The sequence below is a fragment of the Fukomys damarensis genome, unplaced genomic scaffold (assembly GCF_012274545.1).
Source record: "Fukomys damarensis isolate Sample0158 unplaced genomic scaffold, DMR_v1.0_HiC HiC_scaffold_1, whole genome shotgun sequence".
In the NCBI taxonomy this organism is placed as follows: Eukaryota; Metazoa; Chordata; class Mammalia; order Rodentia; family Bathyergidae; genus Fukomys; species Fukomys damarensis.
The window spans coordinates 72,053,270-72,071,508 of NW_022900913.1; the positions used below are offsets into that span (position 1 = coordinate 72,053,270).

At 48.4% G+C, this 18,239-nt stretch overlaps 1 protein-coding gene across 1 annotated transcript; it reads right to left on the reverse strand.

Annotated features, from left to right (window-relative positions):
- Positions 1 to 461: 461 nt before the first annotated feature.
- LOC104861236 (protein arginine N-methyltransferase 1-like) lies at positions 462 to 1,543 on the reverse strand (the record flags this gene model as incomplete). The annotated part of the gene is given in 2 exon segments (XM_033763901.1): positions 462 to 856; positions 859 to 1,543. Coding segments are annotated over 2 exon segments (1,080 nt in total), but the record flags the coding sequence as incomplete, so codon positions are not given.
- Between the last annotated feature and the right edge of the window lie 16,696 nt (positions 1,544 to 18,239).

Genomic DNA, 18,239 nt, shown 5'->3' on the forward strand with positions numbered 1-18,239 from the left:
AAGTCTAAATTAAAAACACAGTTTAATTTACAATAGCATTAAAAAGAATAATCAGTACTACTTAGGACAAGCATATAAAATACTAATACAACTACAAAATGCTGAAAGAAATTAAAGACCTAAATATAAATATATCCTGTGCATATGGATTAAAGAACTTCATATCATTATATGACACTATTTACTGAATTAATCTATAGATTAAATACAACTTTATCAAAACTATTAGCTGGATTTTTAAGATTTTTTTTTTTTGCAAATATGAACACATCCTAAAATTCATGCCTCCCCATCCCAGTTGAGGATTTATTGGCATAAATGCAACCATATAAAAGCATAAGTTATGAAAAACACGATTGCCCTCCCCCTTCCCCCAGCCCATGCCCCTAAAATCCCCATCTGTGGGAGAGGAAGGGGGACCCAAAAACTGCCTAAGGATGCCACAGGTCTTGAGCGCCACCTCAGTGCATCTGGTAATCAGTGGAGCAGGACAGCTCGCACAACTGGCCCTTGAAGTCCAGGTTGATGGTGAAGTCCAGGTCACAGTTGTTCTTGGCCTTGGGCCACATGCCGATGGTGCCGAAGATCTCCTCGCCTGTCTTCACTGTCAGGTAGTCCTCCATGTAGAACACTGTCTGCTTCTAGTGCGTGTACGGGGACTCGGGGCTGGTGGAGAAGCCAGTCCACTTGTGGCAGCGCGTGAACTCGATGTTGAAGTAGGCCACCAGCGCGTGCACATAGTTGTTCCACTTCACTTGCAGACAGAACGGGGAGGTAAAGGTGAGGTCTTCCACCTTGATGGTGTAGATGTCCACCTCCTTTATGAGACAGGCACTGGTGACCAGCTGCTTTGGTCCACCACGTCCACGAGGGGGTCCGCGATGGCCACGTACTTGATGCAGGATATGTCAAAGCCATACACGTTCTCCCACCAGTGGATCTTGTAGTCTTTGTACTGCTGGTCCTCGATGGCCCTCACGTACAGCGTGGCCCCGTCTGGGAAAATAAGGCCATCTGGTTCCAGCCACTTGTCAGGGGCATAGAGCACAGTGTTGAGCATGGACTCATAAAAGAGGCAGTAGCCCATCCATTCACTAATGATAATTTCCACCTTCTCCACCGGCAGCTCCACCTCCTTCACCTTCCCCTTGATGATGGCAACCATGTGGTCTAACTTGTTGGCTTTGATGATCTTCACAGCATAATCAGAGAAACTGGAACACTCCATCCCGATGACCTTCCAGACCCCTGCCTTGGCTGCAAACATGCAGAGGATCCCTGTGCCTGAGCCCACATCCAGCACCACCTTGTCCTTGAAGAGGTGCTGATTATGAAACATGGAGTTGCGGTACGTGAGGGTCTGCACTTCATCCTTCAGCATCTCCTCATGGATGCCGAAGTGGGGATAGGAGTCAAAGTAGTAATCTTTGGATGTCATGTCCTCAGCATTAGGCCTCTCACTGCTTTCCACCTGGCCATAGGAAACTTCTTCAAGGGGCAGCTGGAGGCTCATCCCATTAGCCAAGGTGGCTACAAAGTGGCAAATATAAGGGATCCATTATAGCCAAAATGATCCTAAAAATAGGAAAGCTGGTGTTACGGTTTTGGTCTAGAAATCCCCCCAAAGCCTTATGTTGTCATAGGATTGATCTACAGTATGTAAAGCTGGAATTGATTCATGATGCAATGTTAGGCTCAAGTGCACTAGGCTTAAGGGTGCGAGTGCTACCTGCCCTAAGTAGTGTGAATAAAACAAAAGTGGCACCTTTGCTGCCTTGTGTGCACCATGTTGTTTCTGCTCTGCCATGCTTGTTTGTCATTCCTGCCTTGGAGTCAGCTTCTACAAACAGTAAGCCAGATAAACCCCTTCCCCTTTAACTTTGGGTGTCTGGTATTTTGTCTCAGTACAAAGAGAAAAGTAACTAACACGGATGGAAAACTCACTTGACTATTCCTAAATTCACTACAAAGATCAGTAAATGAAACAATGTGGAAATGGCATATGGACAGACAATGACCCATGGAATAGAGCTGAGAGTTCAGAAATGAGCCCTCACTTTTGCTGTCGGTGTACCAGAGGTGCCAAGACCATTCAATGGGGGAAAGGACAGTCTTCTAACAAGGAGTGCCAGGGCAACTGGATACTGCATGGAAAAGAATGAAGATGAATTCTTGTCCCACATATAAAATTTAATTCAAAATGAATGAAATACCTGAATGTAAGAGCAGAGGCTATGAAACTCTTATAAGAAAGCAGAGGTATAAATAATTATAGCTTGGATTAGGCAATGATTTCTTACACATGATACCCAAAGAAAACCAAAGTGAAAGTGGGTAAACTACTCTATCAAAATTTAAAATGTGTATGCCTCAAAGGCAAAGAAATCCCATACAGTAGGAAAAATATATGCAAGTCATATATCTGACAGGGGATTTGTACCCAGAATATATAAAGAACACAACTCAATAAAACTCAACTTAAAAATGGGCAGAGGATTTGAATAAATCTTTCTCCAAAATAGATGTACAGATGGCCAGTAAACACGTTAAAGTCAATATCATTAATCTTTAGGGAATTTCAAATCAAAACCAAAATGACTCACATGACTCAGATAGCCATAATAATAACAGAGATAGACAATAAAAAAGTGCTTGAGAGAATATAAAGAGATTTCAATCCTTATTCATCACTGGTGGGAATGGAAATGGTGCTGTCTCCTGGAAAAGAAGTTTGGCAGTTTCTCAAAATGCTGAACGTGGAGACAGGATTACATATGAGCCAGAAATCCAACTCCTGATTACATGCCCGAGGGAAATGGAAATAAACATTCACACAAAAACATTTACCTGAATGTTCTTAGAAGGGTTACCCATCATGGACAAAGAGTGGAAACAACCCCCATGTGTATCAGTCAATGACAATGTAGACAAAATGCACTGTTTCCATCCACTGGAATAGTATTCGGCCATAGTAAGAAATGAAGCACAGCATCAGCATGGGACAATGTAAATAAAAATCCTTGAAATGTTATGCTAAGGGAAAGGAGCCAGATACCAAAGGCCACATATTATGTGATCTCATTTATATAAAATGTTCAGAACATGAGTTCAGAGTTAAAAGTAGATTAGTGACTGCCAGAGAGTAGGAAGAGAGAGGAATTAGCAGTGAGTGCTAGGGGGTGTGGGGTTGCTCTCAAGGGTAGAGTCCATATTCTAGGGTTAATAGTAAAGAGGACTGCCTTAGAACTTACTAACCACTGTACTGCATGGCTCAGTTTAGGTATTTTTAGTATTATTTTGGCTACAATGTGTTCCTCGCATTTGCACATGAATTTTAGGATACGTTCATATTTTCAAAGAATGAACCACACACTCTCAAAGTGTGAGTGCTGTGGTGTGTAAATCATATCTTAAGTAAATATATTTGTATAGTTTTTAATTGACAAATAATGGTTATATATATTAATTGCATACAGTTTGTCAGGATGTGTGTCTGTTGTAGCATGATTAAGTCAAGCTAATTAGCATAGCATCTCAACTACTGAACTCTTTACATTTTCAATTGACTATAGTATTTGTATATCTGTACAAGGCATAGTGTGTCAGCTCAATTCACATACAAAATGTGTGATAAATAAATGAATGGTTTAAATAAATGAAACACTGCCCTCCTGGCCCCTGTTGTTTTGGATGAGAAATTCACTGTCAGGACCACTGTTCTGGTGGCGAGTTGTTCTCTTAGCTCCTTTAAGATTTTTGTTCCATGAGAACTGGAGAATCCCTACAGTCTCCCCAAGCCCGCTGGTCCTTGCTGTGACCTTGCCTGTGTCACGCTTGTCCAGGTCTGTCTGGACCCACACCCCTGCCTGCATCTGCCGGCCTCTCTCTCTTCACTGTTACTCTAATGCCACAGCTTCCATACCAGAAGCCCCCTTCAAGATTATGCTTTTTGTTGCTGGTTTGTTGTTGGGTTTTCTTCTTGCTGGTTTTTTTTTAGACTTTTCTGCTAAAATTTAGATTCTATGTTCAGTGTGGTATACTGCTACTAAGTTCTTTGCCTGCTTTTTCTGTCTGCTTTTTCCTTGCTCTTGCTATTTTGGAGTCCTGACTCCTTGGCCTCACACTGAGTCCCTGTAACAAGTTGGTCAGAGCTGCATGCAGGGCCGATACTTGTCCCACCCTTTTCCATGGAAGGCATGCGAGGAGGCAGTGTCCAGGTCATGTGGGGCCTCATGGTCAGGCAGAGGTAAGTGGCTAGTGGCTTCCCCCGCCCAGGTCTTTTCTGCACAGGTGCAGCCTGGAGGCCCCAGGTTATGTCAGTTTTCATAGTCCTGTGCCAGCCCATTGAGCAGCACTGCTTCCAAATTTCTAACCAGGCTCTTAGCTGTTTTCTGTTGCTATAATTTAATAACACACACCAAGTGATTTATGAAGAAGAAAGGTTCATTTGGCTGATAATTCTGGGGTCCAAGGCTAGGGACTGTGTTTAGTGAAGGACTTCATTTTGGGAGAAATGTAGAGTTCTACACAGGTGACCCAGAGCAGCTAGCTCTTATGTCTCTTCCCCTCCTTTCAAACACACAAATGCCATCATAGAGACCCTTACCTCATGACCCCATCTGATTGTCATTTCTTCCCAAAGCCCCACTCTACATTCTGTCAACACATGAATTTGCAAAGTAAGTTTCCATTTGTATATTAAGTTTCCATAGAGTGAGATTCACCTAGAATGTCAGGGTCTAAGGTGGCCAAAGTTCTACCTGCCAACCACTGTCTCTGGTTCTAGTGTCCCAAGAGAATCTGCCAGGCAGCTGCAAGTGTGAACAGTGTGAACAGTCTTTGCAGATTTTTTCCCAGGGATCTTGGCATGATCTCTCTGCTAGCAGTCTGTCTTAGGACAGCCTTCTGCCCACTGAGCTTTGTCTCCAGGAAACTCTTCTCACTCATTTGTGGATTATGACTGATGAGGTTGAGACAGAAATCTCCTTCCCAAAGTTCTCAGGACTCAGACTGTGTTAGTCAGCTTTTCTGTCAGTGAGACACAATACCTAATACTCACAATTTAAAAGAGGAGCAGTTTGACCTGGTTCATGGTTTCAGAGGGTTCAGTCCATGGCTGATTGGCTCCAAGGCAGGAACATCATGGTGGAAGGACCTGGCAGAGCAAAACTGCTCACTTCCTAGGGCCAGGAGCAGTGCCCATGGGGAAGAGCTCTGTGTCCTCCAAGGCACGCTCCAGTGATCCACCTCCAGCTGAGTCCTACCCCTCAAGGGCACATTGAGTTATAAAATCAAAAGCACTTGTTGACAAGTATTTCAGCAGACATCTGAATCTGTAATGAGGTCAGGGGAAACTCCACGTTTGGGTTACATGGGGGTGATAGCTAAGGAATGATACATAGCCCTGGGGAATGCTTCAGCATGGAGCAGAGATGCTTTCCCGAGGAATCTAACTACACATGTGAAGGAAGGAGCCTTGAGAACCCCATCAAGTGCCTGGCATTCATCTTCCACTTTGCAGAGGTACTCTGTGGTTCAGCCATAATTTAAGGGAGATGTCACTGGGCCCAGGACTTCTGGATTCCAAATCCTCTGACTTGGGTAGAAATACCATGAGAGTTGCCTTCAGTTTTCACGAAAGCAGAAATATATTTCTCCCCGTTCCTGGCAAGTCAAAGAATTTCTTTGCAAGATTTAAACATGTTCTGCCTTAACAATGCCCCCCAAAAACAAAATAATCTGGGCTACTATTAAAATTTATGATGTTATTAGAAAATAATGATTTGAAAGGCAAATACTTTTAAAGGCATTTTGCTTCAAAATCTGGAATTTGTAGATAAACTCTCTTGTAACTTGTGTCCAGGATTGCTTTCATTTATAACACCCCATACACATCACCAAAATTCATATATGGCTAAGAAACAGAACATCATCACTAGCTTTGGGGGCCCTGGGCCCCTTCTTTTTATCCAGAAGACCAATATAAAGAGAGAGATGTCTATGGGACTGCTGTCTGTGGACAGGACCCCACAGCCCACCACTCTGTCCCTGGAATCCTCGAGCACCAGTGTCACATGGGGAAATGTTCCTTTAGTATCCATCCCCATTTCCTAGCATACCCCTCTGAAGTCCCATAGAATCTATAAACAATGGTGGTTTTGTTCATGCTAATGAGTAGCTGAGGGCTGGCACCCCTAAGTGGCTTCAGGTTAAAGCAGGTCCCCCAGAAGACAGGTAGACTAGAGGGCTAAGACCAATGATTCAGTCACTTGTGCCTATGTCATGAAGTCCCTCTCTGGGTCTGAGAAGCTTGCAGAGCAGAGGAGGCTTCCAGGAAAGTAAGCAGAACAGGTTCATGAGCCAAGAGGGAAGTGACCCCTATTCCACAGGACAGAACTCCTGAGCTGGGGACCCTTCCCGACCTCATCTTAGGAATCTCTTCACCAGCCACCTGGATCTTGTAAAATGTCCTTTGTGACTGCATCAGACCACCTCAAGGAGGGGTCCTGGTGGGTACGAAGCAGGATTAACCCCAGGGGACTTCTGATCAGCCTCTGTAGTGCAGATGGGAAGTCTGGAACTGAACCCTCCACGTGTGAGACCTGCAGCCACTCTAGGCAGGCAGTGTCACAGCTGAGCTGGATGAGGGGACCCCAGCTGGAACATACTGCAGAGCTGCTAGTGGGAAAATCTCTGTGCCTTTTGGGGTGAAGGGAATCTCCACTTGGGATAAAGAGGAGATGCGTTTGGTTTTCCTGTTGGAACCAGGAGAACTTGGTGACACAGGCAGTGACCCAGCTTTGACCAATTGCTTGCTCCCAGTCAGGAGGGTCAAACATTCAGAAACACTTGGGAAATGCAGCATGGGCAGCCAGAGGCCCAGCATGGTAATGAGAACCACTCCCAAGATTGAGCAGGTGCTTCTCCTGCTCCTCTCCCTCATTTCTGGGCAGTGTGAGTCGCTAAGACCCACCTAGGCAGCTCTGCCCTAGGCCCACACTCCCAGGGGAATACTCATTGCTGTCCAGCAGGGTCAACCTACCTCACCTCTGAGCACACCATGGACTAAGCTCAGAGTTAGCACCAGGAAACAGCTGATGACTAAAGGAAACCTCAGGGTCAAAGAAAAAAGAAAATCTCAGGACTTCAGGCAGGGACTATGGCCTGTCAGGGAGACACCGTGTGCTTGTGAGTGGGGCTTTTCTGGCAGGTGTGAGGCAGCCCTGGCCTTCTCTTGGATAATGCCAACAAGTGCATCCCACTGAGCCCAGGACAGTGCCTGTCACCATGAAGGCATTCAGCAGGCAGCGGGCAATGTCCAGAACCTAGTCTTTCCCTACCCTGCCACTCTCTGGCATCACAGTGGAGGCCAGACAAGAGCCATGCTCCCTAGGGAGGGACACCAGCCTGTCCTGTGGCTAGCATAGCACTGCCTCTCTGAGGTCAGACACTACTGAGCATGAAATCTCCTCTTCTGCAGTCCGGCTAATCCCGCCTGCCAAGCAACCCTTCCACAAGAATGGAGGAAGGCAGGCCTCTGGGATCTGCAGAGTGAGGGGTCCACGGATAAGAGGCCACATGTATTGACAGATGGCCAGGGCCTCCTTTCAAGGCCTGCAGTGTGTGTGTGTGTGTGTGTGTGTGTGTGTGTGTGTATGTGTGTGTTAGGAAAATCACACAGGGGTATGGGTGCTGGCTTGAGCAAGACCCAGTGTGATGACTGTGAGGGGCAAGGAGGGGCTGGGCAATGTGGGGGTGACCTGAAGTGAGCCCTCTGTGGGGGAAGTGGCCTTCCTTGGTGGGAACCTGAGGATGGCGCCTGAACCTGCACTTAGAAACTCGGGCTTTCAACACTGGATCCGTGGTCCGTCCTGTACTCCCTGCACACTTGGTGCTGCTCCTGCTCCCTCACAGAGCCAGGGTGGGCAAATGAACTGCCCAACACCACAGCCCAGAGCTGAGAGGCACCGTGCACGTGTGTGTGGGCAGACAAGAGTGTATGCATCCATACTCACTATGGCCTTCCAGCCCCATAACTTTAGTTTTTTCTTTAATTCTTTCTTCTAAAAACTAACATTGTACAATGTATGACAAATGTGTAACATACCTTTTTCCTGGAGAACAGATTCCATTTCCAAATCCCTGCAGGCATTTCCCATACCACTCCTAGCAACGGTGAGTGTTTAAGCACATTCCTATAAAGGATGCACCTCGACTGCCTCTGGCCCTGCCCATGGCAAGCTGACCACAGGTGCTCAGGAACTGTCCTTGTGTTGTACCCGGGGCCTACTCTCGCCATGCTGGCCTCCCCTCCTCTACAGGGCCAAAGCAGCCCTCAGGTAGCTGCACCTTCGGAGACGAGTTGTGCTGTGACACCTGCTTCACTGTGATGGCAACTCCCCAGATCCTGACTCCCCAGGACACTGCCCCTGCCTATGGGGCTCTGTGTCTCAGCCCAGGAATCTCAATGACCCCAATCTCCTGGCCATAAATGTCAATGATGATAAACGGCAGGTGAATCTCCTGTCGGAAATGGTGGAAACCCCGGCTCTGCCCGAGAGGGAAGCAAGACCAGGCACAGCTCGGGCATTGTCCAGGGCCTCAGCCAGGTGCCCAGGGTAGGGTGGGCTGCAGGGGCACTGAGGATGTGGTTTCCCTGAACCCCAGTCCTGGTGCTCTACTCACCACAGACAGACACAGCAGAGGGGGGAGTTAGAGGGGCAGGAGAAAAGAGAAATACGGTTTGCTCCTCCTTTGTGCAGAGAAAACCCAAGGTGAGCTAGTGCAGGGCCCTGGCTCTTCCACTATTCTACACACACCTCCCCCACACACACACACACAAGAGGGCAAGATCCTGGTGCTAGCTCACCTTTGAGGGGACAGAAGGTCAAAGGTCATAACCCAATGGGCATGGAGGAGGCCCAGAGACTGGTGGGCATATTGTACATCCCATGTAAGCTGGATCTGCGCAAGGGCACAGTGGGTGCGTGTTGAGGCCTGGCTCCCACATCAGGCTGGAGCCACTGCACATCACCCTGAGGCCCGAGGCCTAGGCCTGGATTCTCAATCCCTTTGCTCAGGGTCCCAGCACCCCTAGGACCCCTGATCCCACTGGGTGCTGCCAGGGCCTGGGGAGCAGAGGAGGGGACAGCCACACAGGAAAGAAGCACAGGAAGAGACCCTCCCCAACAGGGCTTGGGAGTGCTGTGTCTAATTCCCCACTTTGATAGAAAGCTGGACCATGGAAATATTTCTCTACTGAAAAGGGAGGAATGGAGCAAGTGAACATTGAACCCTGAGCCCAGTTCTAGGAACATAGGTGGGCTGAGAGGACTCTCAGGGGCTGCTTCTCACGTGTGCCTCATGGTCCCACATGGGAGCTGTGCCAGCTTTGCAAAATGTGTTGATTTCTAAAGGGAACCTACAGATGTGTGCTTCCCTTAACAGTGGAAATTACGGTTTCTGTTTTGTTTTGCTTTTTTTTTTTTTTTTTTTTTTTTTTTTTTTTGAGAGGGTCTCTTTGTATAGTTCACACTGGCCTTGAACTCACTATATAGACCAGGCTGGCCTCAAATTCACAGCAGTCCTCCTGCTCCAGCCTCCTGAGTGTGGGATTACAGGAGTGCTTACCACTCTAGCTAATCGTGGTTTCTCCTGAATTTCCACCAGAACCATGTGCTTTGGAGACAAGTATGTCCTCTGAGGTTGAATGTCTGCCCCAGCTTTCTGCGCCATGGACTGTGGTTTCTCTGGGACAGGCCCTGTTTCTCAGATGTTCTTCTGCCTTAGCCTTAAGAACCTCGAGGGGCATAGGGTCATCCTAATCCTCCCAAGAGCTCTGGGGCGCCTGCTGCTCCTCCCCTACCTAAGGACCAGCTGATGAGCATACAGTCTGATTTCCTTTTTTATTGATGAAATAAAAATAATTGATTACAATGCTCTATATTTTTGGTTTTTTGATAAGGAAGAAATAAAACTCCTCATTCTGGAAGAATTAAGGTGTGGCTGGATCATGTTCCAGTTTCCTGCCAGGTTGGCCTGGAGAGATGCTTTCTTTAGCAGCAACAGAACTGGTGGGAGGGCAATTGGACCAAGCCCAGGCTCCTATCCTAATGGAAATAGACATCAGTTCTGACCAGGCCAGGCTGTCACAACCATCTGAGGGACACTTCTCTGATTCTCTCAGAGCCTGCAGAGCTGGGGAACAGCACCCCACCAGTAGCAGTAAGGAGCTCTTGGAGAGCCCCAAAGGAGTTCCTTGTCCAGACAGCTTCCAGTCATCACTGCTGCATCCCCAGGACTGACTCCGGGGCATGGGGAAAGCAAGGGTAAGTGACTAAGCCAACCAAAGCCATGGTTACCTATATAGGATCTTTGGGAAGAAACCTGCTGTGGCCTCTGGCTTGGGGGCACCTCCTTAAGTCCCCAAGGTCACCTCAGTCCAGGGTGACCCTGGCCTACATTAAGCCACCAGGCCCTCATGGTATGTGGTAGACAGTGGGAACCCTGGGCAGCCAGCCATGGAGGTGTAGGGTGCTCATACCTTACTTGGCTGGCTTTCCATGGGTATGGCCTCCTCCCTATGCCCCTGCCCTGGTCCAATTCTCCAACTGGAGGACCAGTGGGCAGTGATGTCAGGGTGTGGAGCCTTCCCGCTCTGACTCAACCTGATCCCTACCTCGTTCAGCGCAGATCCTGAGCAGCAGAGTCTCTTATTCCTCTCACTATGGAGTTGAAAAGCCCCCTCTCTTTGCATCCCAGGTTCCTTCTCTTTGCCACATGACTTGCAATAAAATTCTATGGTCTGCCATGGACAACGAATTTCTCCTGATTAACATGAGCACCCAGGAACTAATTGAGCCTTCTATCCTGCTCTCAAAAGCCTGGCTTTCTCTCCTAGTGCACAGGGGACCTTCAGGAGGAGTGGGAGATATTGCTGCCTCTCAGAGAAGGTGACCACACCCTACTACTCACAGCGTACCTCTTCCCCTGAGCCATCATGAGGAGCCCTCCAACCCCTAGAGTGATGTCTATGGGGCTTTCAGCACTCATGTCCCAAAAGATGTGAGGAAGTCACAGTAACACGGAGCCCCATGATTGAGCCAGCTGTGCACTCTGGCAACACCAGGATAATCCTCCTGGGAAACAGGCTCAGGCCTGACCTGGGTAGAGGACAGCTGACATTGTCAAGGAGGAGCTAAGGACACAGTTCCAACCAGGCTGTTCTGGACATCGCAAGCCTCTCCCAGGAGCAGACTGGATGTGGCAAGGGCCGGGTGGAGCAGGATGCTCGCCACAATACCTGAGCCCAGGCTGGGCGATGAAGGCCCAGAGAACAGGACTGGTTTCAAGCTGACACTGGTGAAGGCAGCATGAACTTGGGGGTTCTGTGTCTTACAGGCCACAGGTTTTAAGGCACAGCCCAGCATGAGTAACCAGATATTGGCAGCAAATCTATGTCTCCCAGTCCTACAGAAGTGACCCAGAGGGTCCAGGAGAACTTGTACTTGGTGGGTTAGCACCATAGCTGGGAAATAGGGACTCAGAACCAGAGGTTTCACAGTGAGTGGTGAGTGGACTTGTCTGAGCTGGACTTCTGGAGTCACCCAGGCAGTTACGTAGGGCACAGAGCACCCACACCACGCGACAGGCACAGCCTCAAAGGCAGAGTGAGGGTCTAGACAAACCTGCTGCATCACGATGAGTGAAGAAACTGAGAGAATAAAGGGATGATGTGGAAATGTGAATCCTTGCAACACTTTAAAATAGGTGCATTCTGCACCTATCAGTGTAACTATTATCAACAAATGAAAACAAAAATTTACAATGTTGGGAAAGATGTAGGGGAGTTGGAGACCATGAGATCATGGCAGGAATGCAAACTGGTGCGGCTATGTGGAAAATTATATGGTTTTTGCTCAAAAAAATGAAAAGTAGAATCCCCATGTGCCCAGAGAATGGAAGGCAGGGTCCTGAGAATGATTTATCCATCCGCAATCACTATAGAGTCGGCATAAGGCCGAGAGGGAAGGGACCCCTGCCATCAACTATGAAAGAATCAATAAAGTGGGGTCTATAAAACACAGGGAAGGGCTGGGCATCGCCCAGTGATACAGCATATGCTTAGCATGGCACATGGTACCACATTTATCCTGAGGCCATGATGCTTGGTGAGATGAACCGGCCAATAAGGGTCATGTGTTGCAAGGTTCCATTTATACCAGGTGCCTGAGTTTACCAGGGCAGAAGGTTGAGCCATGGATGCTGGGCTCGGTTATATGTTATTTCCCAGGGGATGGGCTGGAGTTGGGGTGGTGAGGCACTTCTGAGGGGAGAGTGGCTGCAAAGAGCCAGGCACAGAATGGACATGCCCCACACTGTGGAGGGGCTGTGCGGCGTGCTTCACTTGTGTTACCACCAACCGAGGAGGAGGGCCGAGGAAACATGGGCTGGCATCATGCTAACACTGGCCGAGATGCAGGAATGAAGGGCCAGGAACGAGGCCAGGACTCTGGCCCCAGTGACCTCCATAACTACTGCACTTCACATCCTGTGTCTGGGGCCAGTGGAGCCTGGAACCAAAAGCCACCTCCCTCCCTTGCTGTGATGGGCTCTGTCAGCGTGGCTCAAGGCTTGCTGCTGTACCCACAGAGGTCAGATTGTCCTTGCTCTGGTTACTCGTGTGCTTTTGCTGGCCAATGGAGGAGCACATGAGGCTTCTGCACATGGCGAATGCATGGGCTACACTGTCCTCTCATCCTCCTCTCACTGGGCCCTTCAGAGATTCTGGATGCACTGGTTCCTTCTCCCTCTTTGTGGATGAATCTCAAAAGGAGCTGCAAGGCAGGGGCATGGGGAGAGGAAAATCTCACTTCCCCAGAGTTATCCTGTCACGTGATAGGCAGCAGAATCCGTGAGGCTCCCTGACCTTCAACATCCATTCCATCCTCACTCACTAGCCTGGACTCAAGGACAATTTCTGTGAAGAGCATTCCTGGGGGTTCACATTGGTGCCCGGAGACCATGGGCACCACTACAGAGGGGATTCTGACTCCCAAGGGGGTGTAAGCCAGGCCACTGAGGCCTGGAGACTAGGAGTCAGAGGTGAAGAGAGACGGCCCATGTTATGTCACAGCAGAGGACTCTGAGCTCCGAGGGAACTCTCAGAGTCTGTTAGACATAGGGTGGGGAGAGCAGCAGGGAATGGGTCCAGGTCCTGTCCTCCACTGCAGGGTGGAAGGGACATTGGGCACGCTTCAGTGAGGAATTGCCTATAAACATGGGGGTGGTGGGGAGGCCCATGTGGGGTGAGAACGCCATACCTGCTCCCCAGGACCCCTTCACCCACCCCACAAGCTGGTGCTGGCATCACTGCAGTGTGTGCTCTCTGCTCTGGGACTAGAATTCCAATGTCAGGGACTCTGTCTCATGCCACCCTTGTGGTCTCCAAAGTGGCACTTGTTCTCCAGAACAGCGTTGCCTTGTGTGTCTGTGTCTCTTTTTCTGCAGTGGCACCACTCACATGGAACAGAGGCCCATGCTGCTCCCACATGACCACGCCTTGCTGTGATCATACTTGCAGAGGCCCTGTCTCCAAACATGGCAGGTGCCAGGGACTAGAACTAGTATGTATCTTTTGAGGACTCAGGATTCACAGCAGAGACCAAGCAGAGGACATGTGCAAGAGGCAGCTACTCAGACAGAAAAGAAGGAGCTGTGGGGAGGACACTGGCCAAGCGGAGAAGGCTGGTGTGTGTGTGTGTGTGTGTGTGTGTGTGTGTGTGTGTGTGTGTGTGCCCCTGTGTGCACACGCACCCACACACAGAGACACACAGGCACCCAGGCTATCGTTGGCTCCATTTGTCTGAGTTTCCATGTTGTACACGTGTGGGAACCCTTGTGTTTTGAAAGCCAGGCAATGTCCCACCCTGGCTGTGCCCCTGATGTGCCTGGTAGAGAGTGTAGGCGTCCAACACACGAGGGAAAGCATCAGGGACAAGCCATGTCAAAGCATGGCAAGGAAGGTACTCTCTCCGTGACTCATGGGAGCCACCCACAGGCTTCTGATGGGGACTCCAGCAAGGCCTGAGCCCCTGTTGCCCTGCTGCCCATGCCCCTGGGATACTGCCCCACCGGCTCTGTCCTCAGCCTGGTCCAGGACTTCCCAGAGTACTGAGCATGGTGCCTGCTGCTCCTGTAAAGTAACCCCACTCTCATCCTGGCTGACTAGGCTGATCACTGCTCTACAGCAGGCAGGGATGGCCCATTGGTCAGCTCGCCCCGGGCAGGTGCTGGCCAGAGACGTAGGCCTCAGATGTGGCCACCCCAGCACTTTTCTGGAATTATTGGCTCCGGTTCCCTGCAGAGACCTTGGATTAAAGATAGAATTTTTGAGGGTAGAACCACATTCAACTTCAGCAGCTGCTTTTTGAGTTTGTATGTTGGGGCAGCTTAGGCTAATTACTATGGGATCGTAGAGTCGCCTACAGAGCTGGCTGCACCTACAGATGTTCCTGGGCTCCATCCTGGAGGAGAGGGCTGGGATTAGAGTTTTTACTGTGCTTCCTGGGAGAATGGGATGCAGACTGAAGTGTCTAGGAAATGAAATAGAAAGTTCATGTGAAATACAATTTATTTTCTAGTCATTGGTTCCCAAACCTGTTTATAAATCAGGATGGTGATGAAAGGTCAGTTGGGAATCAGAAAGTAAATGTCTGTTAAAAGGAATGGAAAAGTCAGCTCTCCAGCCCTTGTTCAGAGAGAAGCTGGGTTCAGCATGGGGAGGGCATGGTCAAGGTCATCTGACCAAGGAAGGCAGAGCAGGGGTGGAGGCCAAGTGCCAGATCTCCAACCCAGGACACCAGGCCCAAGTTACTCCCGGGGTGGTGACAGTTCTCACATGGGTGAAACGAGCATCTCTCCATTTTCTAAGAGTGCTACACATGTTGGCAACTTCCCCAGATCTCTTCTGGACACTGGTGGCCCAGGGTCCCTTCCATTTGACTTCAGCCTCACCTTCCTGGACAGAAGTGCGGGTTGTAGCTCTCGGCAGCTGGGTTGCCTTCTCCTCCAGGGGACAGCTAGACTTGCCCACCACCTTCTCCACTGGATTAATCTCTCCCTGCTGCCCTCCTCTGCTGCTCCAAGTTGCCTTACAGTGTCTTTGGCAGTAGAGACAGTGTGCAAATATGGAGAGTAGCAGGGAAGCTTTTCCCTGGAAACAAAGGCAGTGGAGTTCGGAAGCTATACAGAACGATGGTGTGGAGTGATGTGGACCAGTCCCAACAGCCCCCAATCTCCACACCCAGGGAGAATCTTGGGGCTGGATCTTTCCACACCCACACTTCCCCCGACCTCCCTTTATTCCTACCTTCTCTTCACATGTGCAACCTCTTTTCACCTTTTTAAAATAAAAATCTTCAGTCCTGGAGGAGTTGAGACTAATAGGAAAGTCATGAAACAGTTCCTGAGGTCCCTATGTGCCCTGCCCTGGGTTTGCCATCATTCTCTTACACAGCAGGGCCTGTTCATTGCTGTGAAGAAATTTATCAGGGGCAATAGTCCCTGAGTTATTACTCACCCAGTCCACACAAGGGACCCCAAGTTATGACCTGCCTGACATGCAAACAGCTTGGGTTATAACCAGAATTTTAGTTTTAATTTACTATCAAAATCTTGAATTACAACCTGAATGCTGGCTGCTTGTGCTTCCAGAAGGTCTCCGATGCAGATTTAGCCTTTAAGGAGTTCTGGAGGGAACATTACAACATCCTCTCCTATGTGGAGTTAATTGAGAAATCCTGGGCCAATGTCTCTCTAAGGACACAGAGATCTGCCCGTGTACAGGAGAGAGATTTTTGAAAACTGTGTAGAGGAGCCTGAGCCTTTACTGACCAACTTGAGTTATAATCAGCCTTCAGGAACAAACTGAGTTCGTAAGTCATGGATCCATTCTGTTTTATTCGATCTTCCTTTGTTTTTATCTAGTATACCTTTTCCGTGTCAGGGCGCCACCCTAAATACCATTGGAGATTTGATCAGTTTCTCAGACTTTCCTTGTCAGAATGTCCCTGTCTGCACAACCTTTACAATTTGGGTGTTGGGTAGACTCCGCCTACTGTCTTCCCCATTAGACCAGCCCCATGGAGTCTTGAGATGGAAGCCACAGGGGTATGTCCTCGTCACTCCATATTTAAGACATATGCCATCAACTCAGTGGCCTTGATCTCCTACAGAGTTGTTCCTCCTCCCATCTCTCATGCTGAGGTCACACTGTGCACCCATCCTCCTGGGTGGGTGGTGTCCAGAGTGGTAATGTCCATTTTCCAACTTATTTATGCAATCACCAACTGTTATCAATATGATCTCATGGGTATTTGCTTTCGACCTTTGGCTAAAATCTGTGGCTACCTCTGTATTTTGTTGCTGACAGCCCTGGTCCTGGGCTATCACACCCCTTCCACACACCCTGGCACCAGGCTCTTCTGCACAGACAAGGAAGTGCATATGAGCTGCAGCCCGAGTGCATGCACACACCTGTGAGTGTTCATGGATGCACACGTCTGGGTCCACACTGAGTCAAAGGTGCATTAAAGCAGCTCTGACACCTTGGGGCCATTCTCACCTTCCCTGGTCCCCATGAGCCTCGAGTTCATGGTTAGACTCCAGGAGTCGTGGTCTGAGTCTTTGCTATATCCCTGGAGTGTGGTGCTGGTGCACAGTTTCTCAGTCATGGAAATCAGTCATTTAATATTTTATTTTTTATTTTGGTAAGATTGGCTGACAGTTTATCACTTTTTTATCTTTTCAGAGGATTAATTTTGATTTACTTGTTTTTCCCCTTCCAATTTCATCAATGTGTGCTCTGATTTTTAATAGATTTTTTTTCTTCTGCTTGCTTTGGGTACAACTTGCTCTTATTTCTCCAGCATCTTGGGGGAAAGCCTGAATCTAGATCTTTGATTTTATATATGACATATTTTCAAATATCTGTATTTGATACCATAAACTTTCCCCTCTGAACAACCTTCCCCACAATCCCAAATTCTGAAAAGTGATATTTTAATTTTCACTTAGTTCAAGATATTTTGTTTAATTTTGAGGCTTCTTATTTCACCAAATACATTGGAACTGTCCACTCTCCTTCCGTTACTGATTTCCAGCTGAATCTCATTGTGGTATGAGAATACACTTTGTTTCACTCCTGTAAGTGCTCGGGTGTATTTGGTCTAGAATGTGTCCACTTCAGGGAAAGACACTAGGAGCTTTGGAATAATGCCCGTTCCCACTGCTGGGCTGCCCTGCCTGAAACATCATAACACAGCAAGGTGATACAGTGCTGTTCAGAGGTCTCTGTCCCTGCTGGGTTTCTGCCAGGTTGGTTTATGGGTCAGTGACAGAGGGGTGTAGAGGCCTCCAGCTGTGAGGGTTGGTCTATTTCTCCCCGAACGACCTGTTTTGGTTCCTTCACACTGCCCAGCACCAGTATTTGGTTAGAAGCCTTCTTGTCCTGCTGACTCTGCCAGGAATCAGCACCACCTCCAGCTCTGGGTTACCACCAGCACACATGTGCTCTGCCCTGCCCTCACTTCCAACTGGTCCATGACTCTATATTTAAAGCAAATTTTCTGTGACAATTTAATTGGCCTTCTTTTTTATTTCTTATGCACTCTGTTGGTCTGCATTTCAATAGTGACCTTAGAGCCTTTCACATGTAGAGTGGCTATTTATATATTCAGTTTAATACCTACTCAGTTGTAACTTTTTATTGTCTGTATCGACCCTTTCTATTTTTTCCTTGTTTTTCAGCCAGCTCTGTGTTTAATTATGCATTTTCTGGGACTCCAGTTAAAAGTCTTCTGTTAGCCTATCACTAATGCTGTCTTAAAATTTCTGTGAGAGCCTGGGCTTGCAGTATAGGTGTTTAACCCACTGACCCCACTTGCTGATGTGGAGCTGGGAAGCTGTGATTGCTCATTCCCAGCCCCTCCTGCCTCCAGGGCCTGGGACTCACCACAGGGCCCTGCAGTTCTCACTGGCTCTGCAGCCTCTTGCACAGGATGGAAAGCTGGAGCTAAGCGCAGGGGCTCATCTCCAGTGCTGTCTCAGGAGGCACAGATGCTTAATCCTGTGCCTCTGATTTATTTCATAACATTAAATATTGTGATTTCTCTTACGTGAGAAACCCAAAGTACAAATAATTTCAAACAACAAAATGCAAGACAGGCAATAGGAAATGA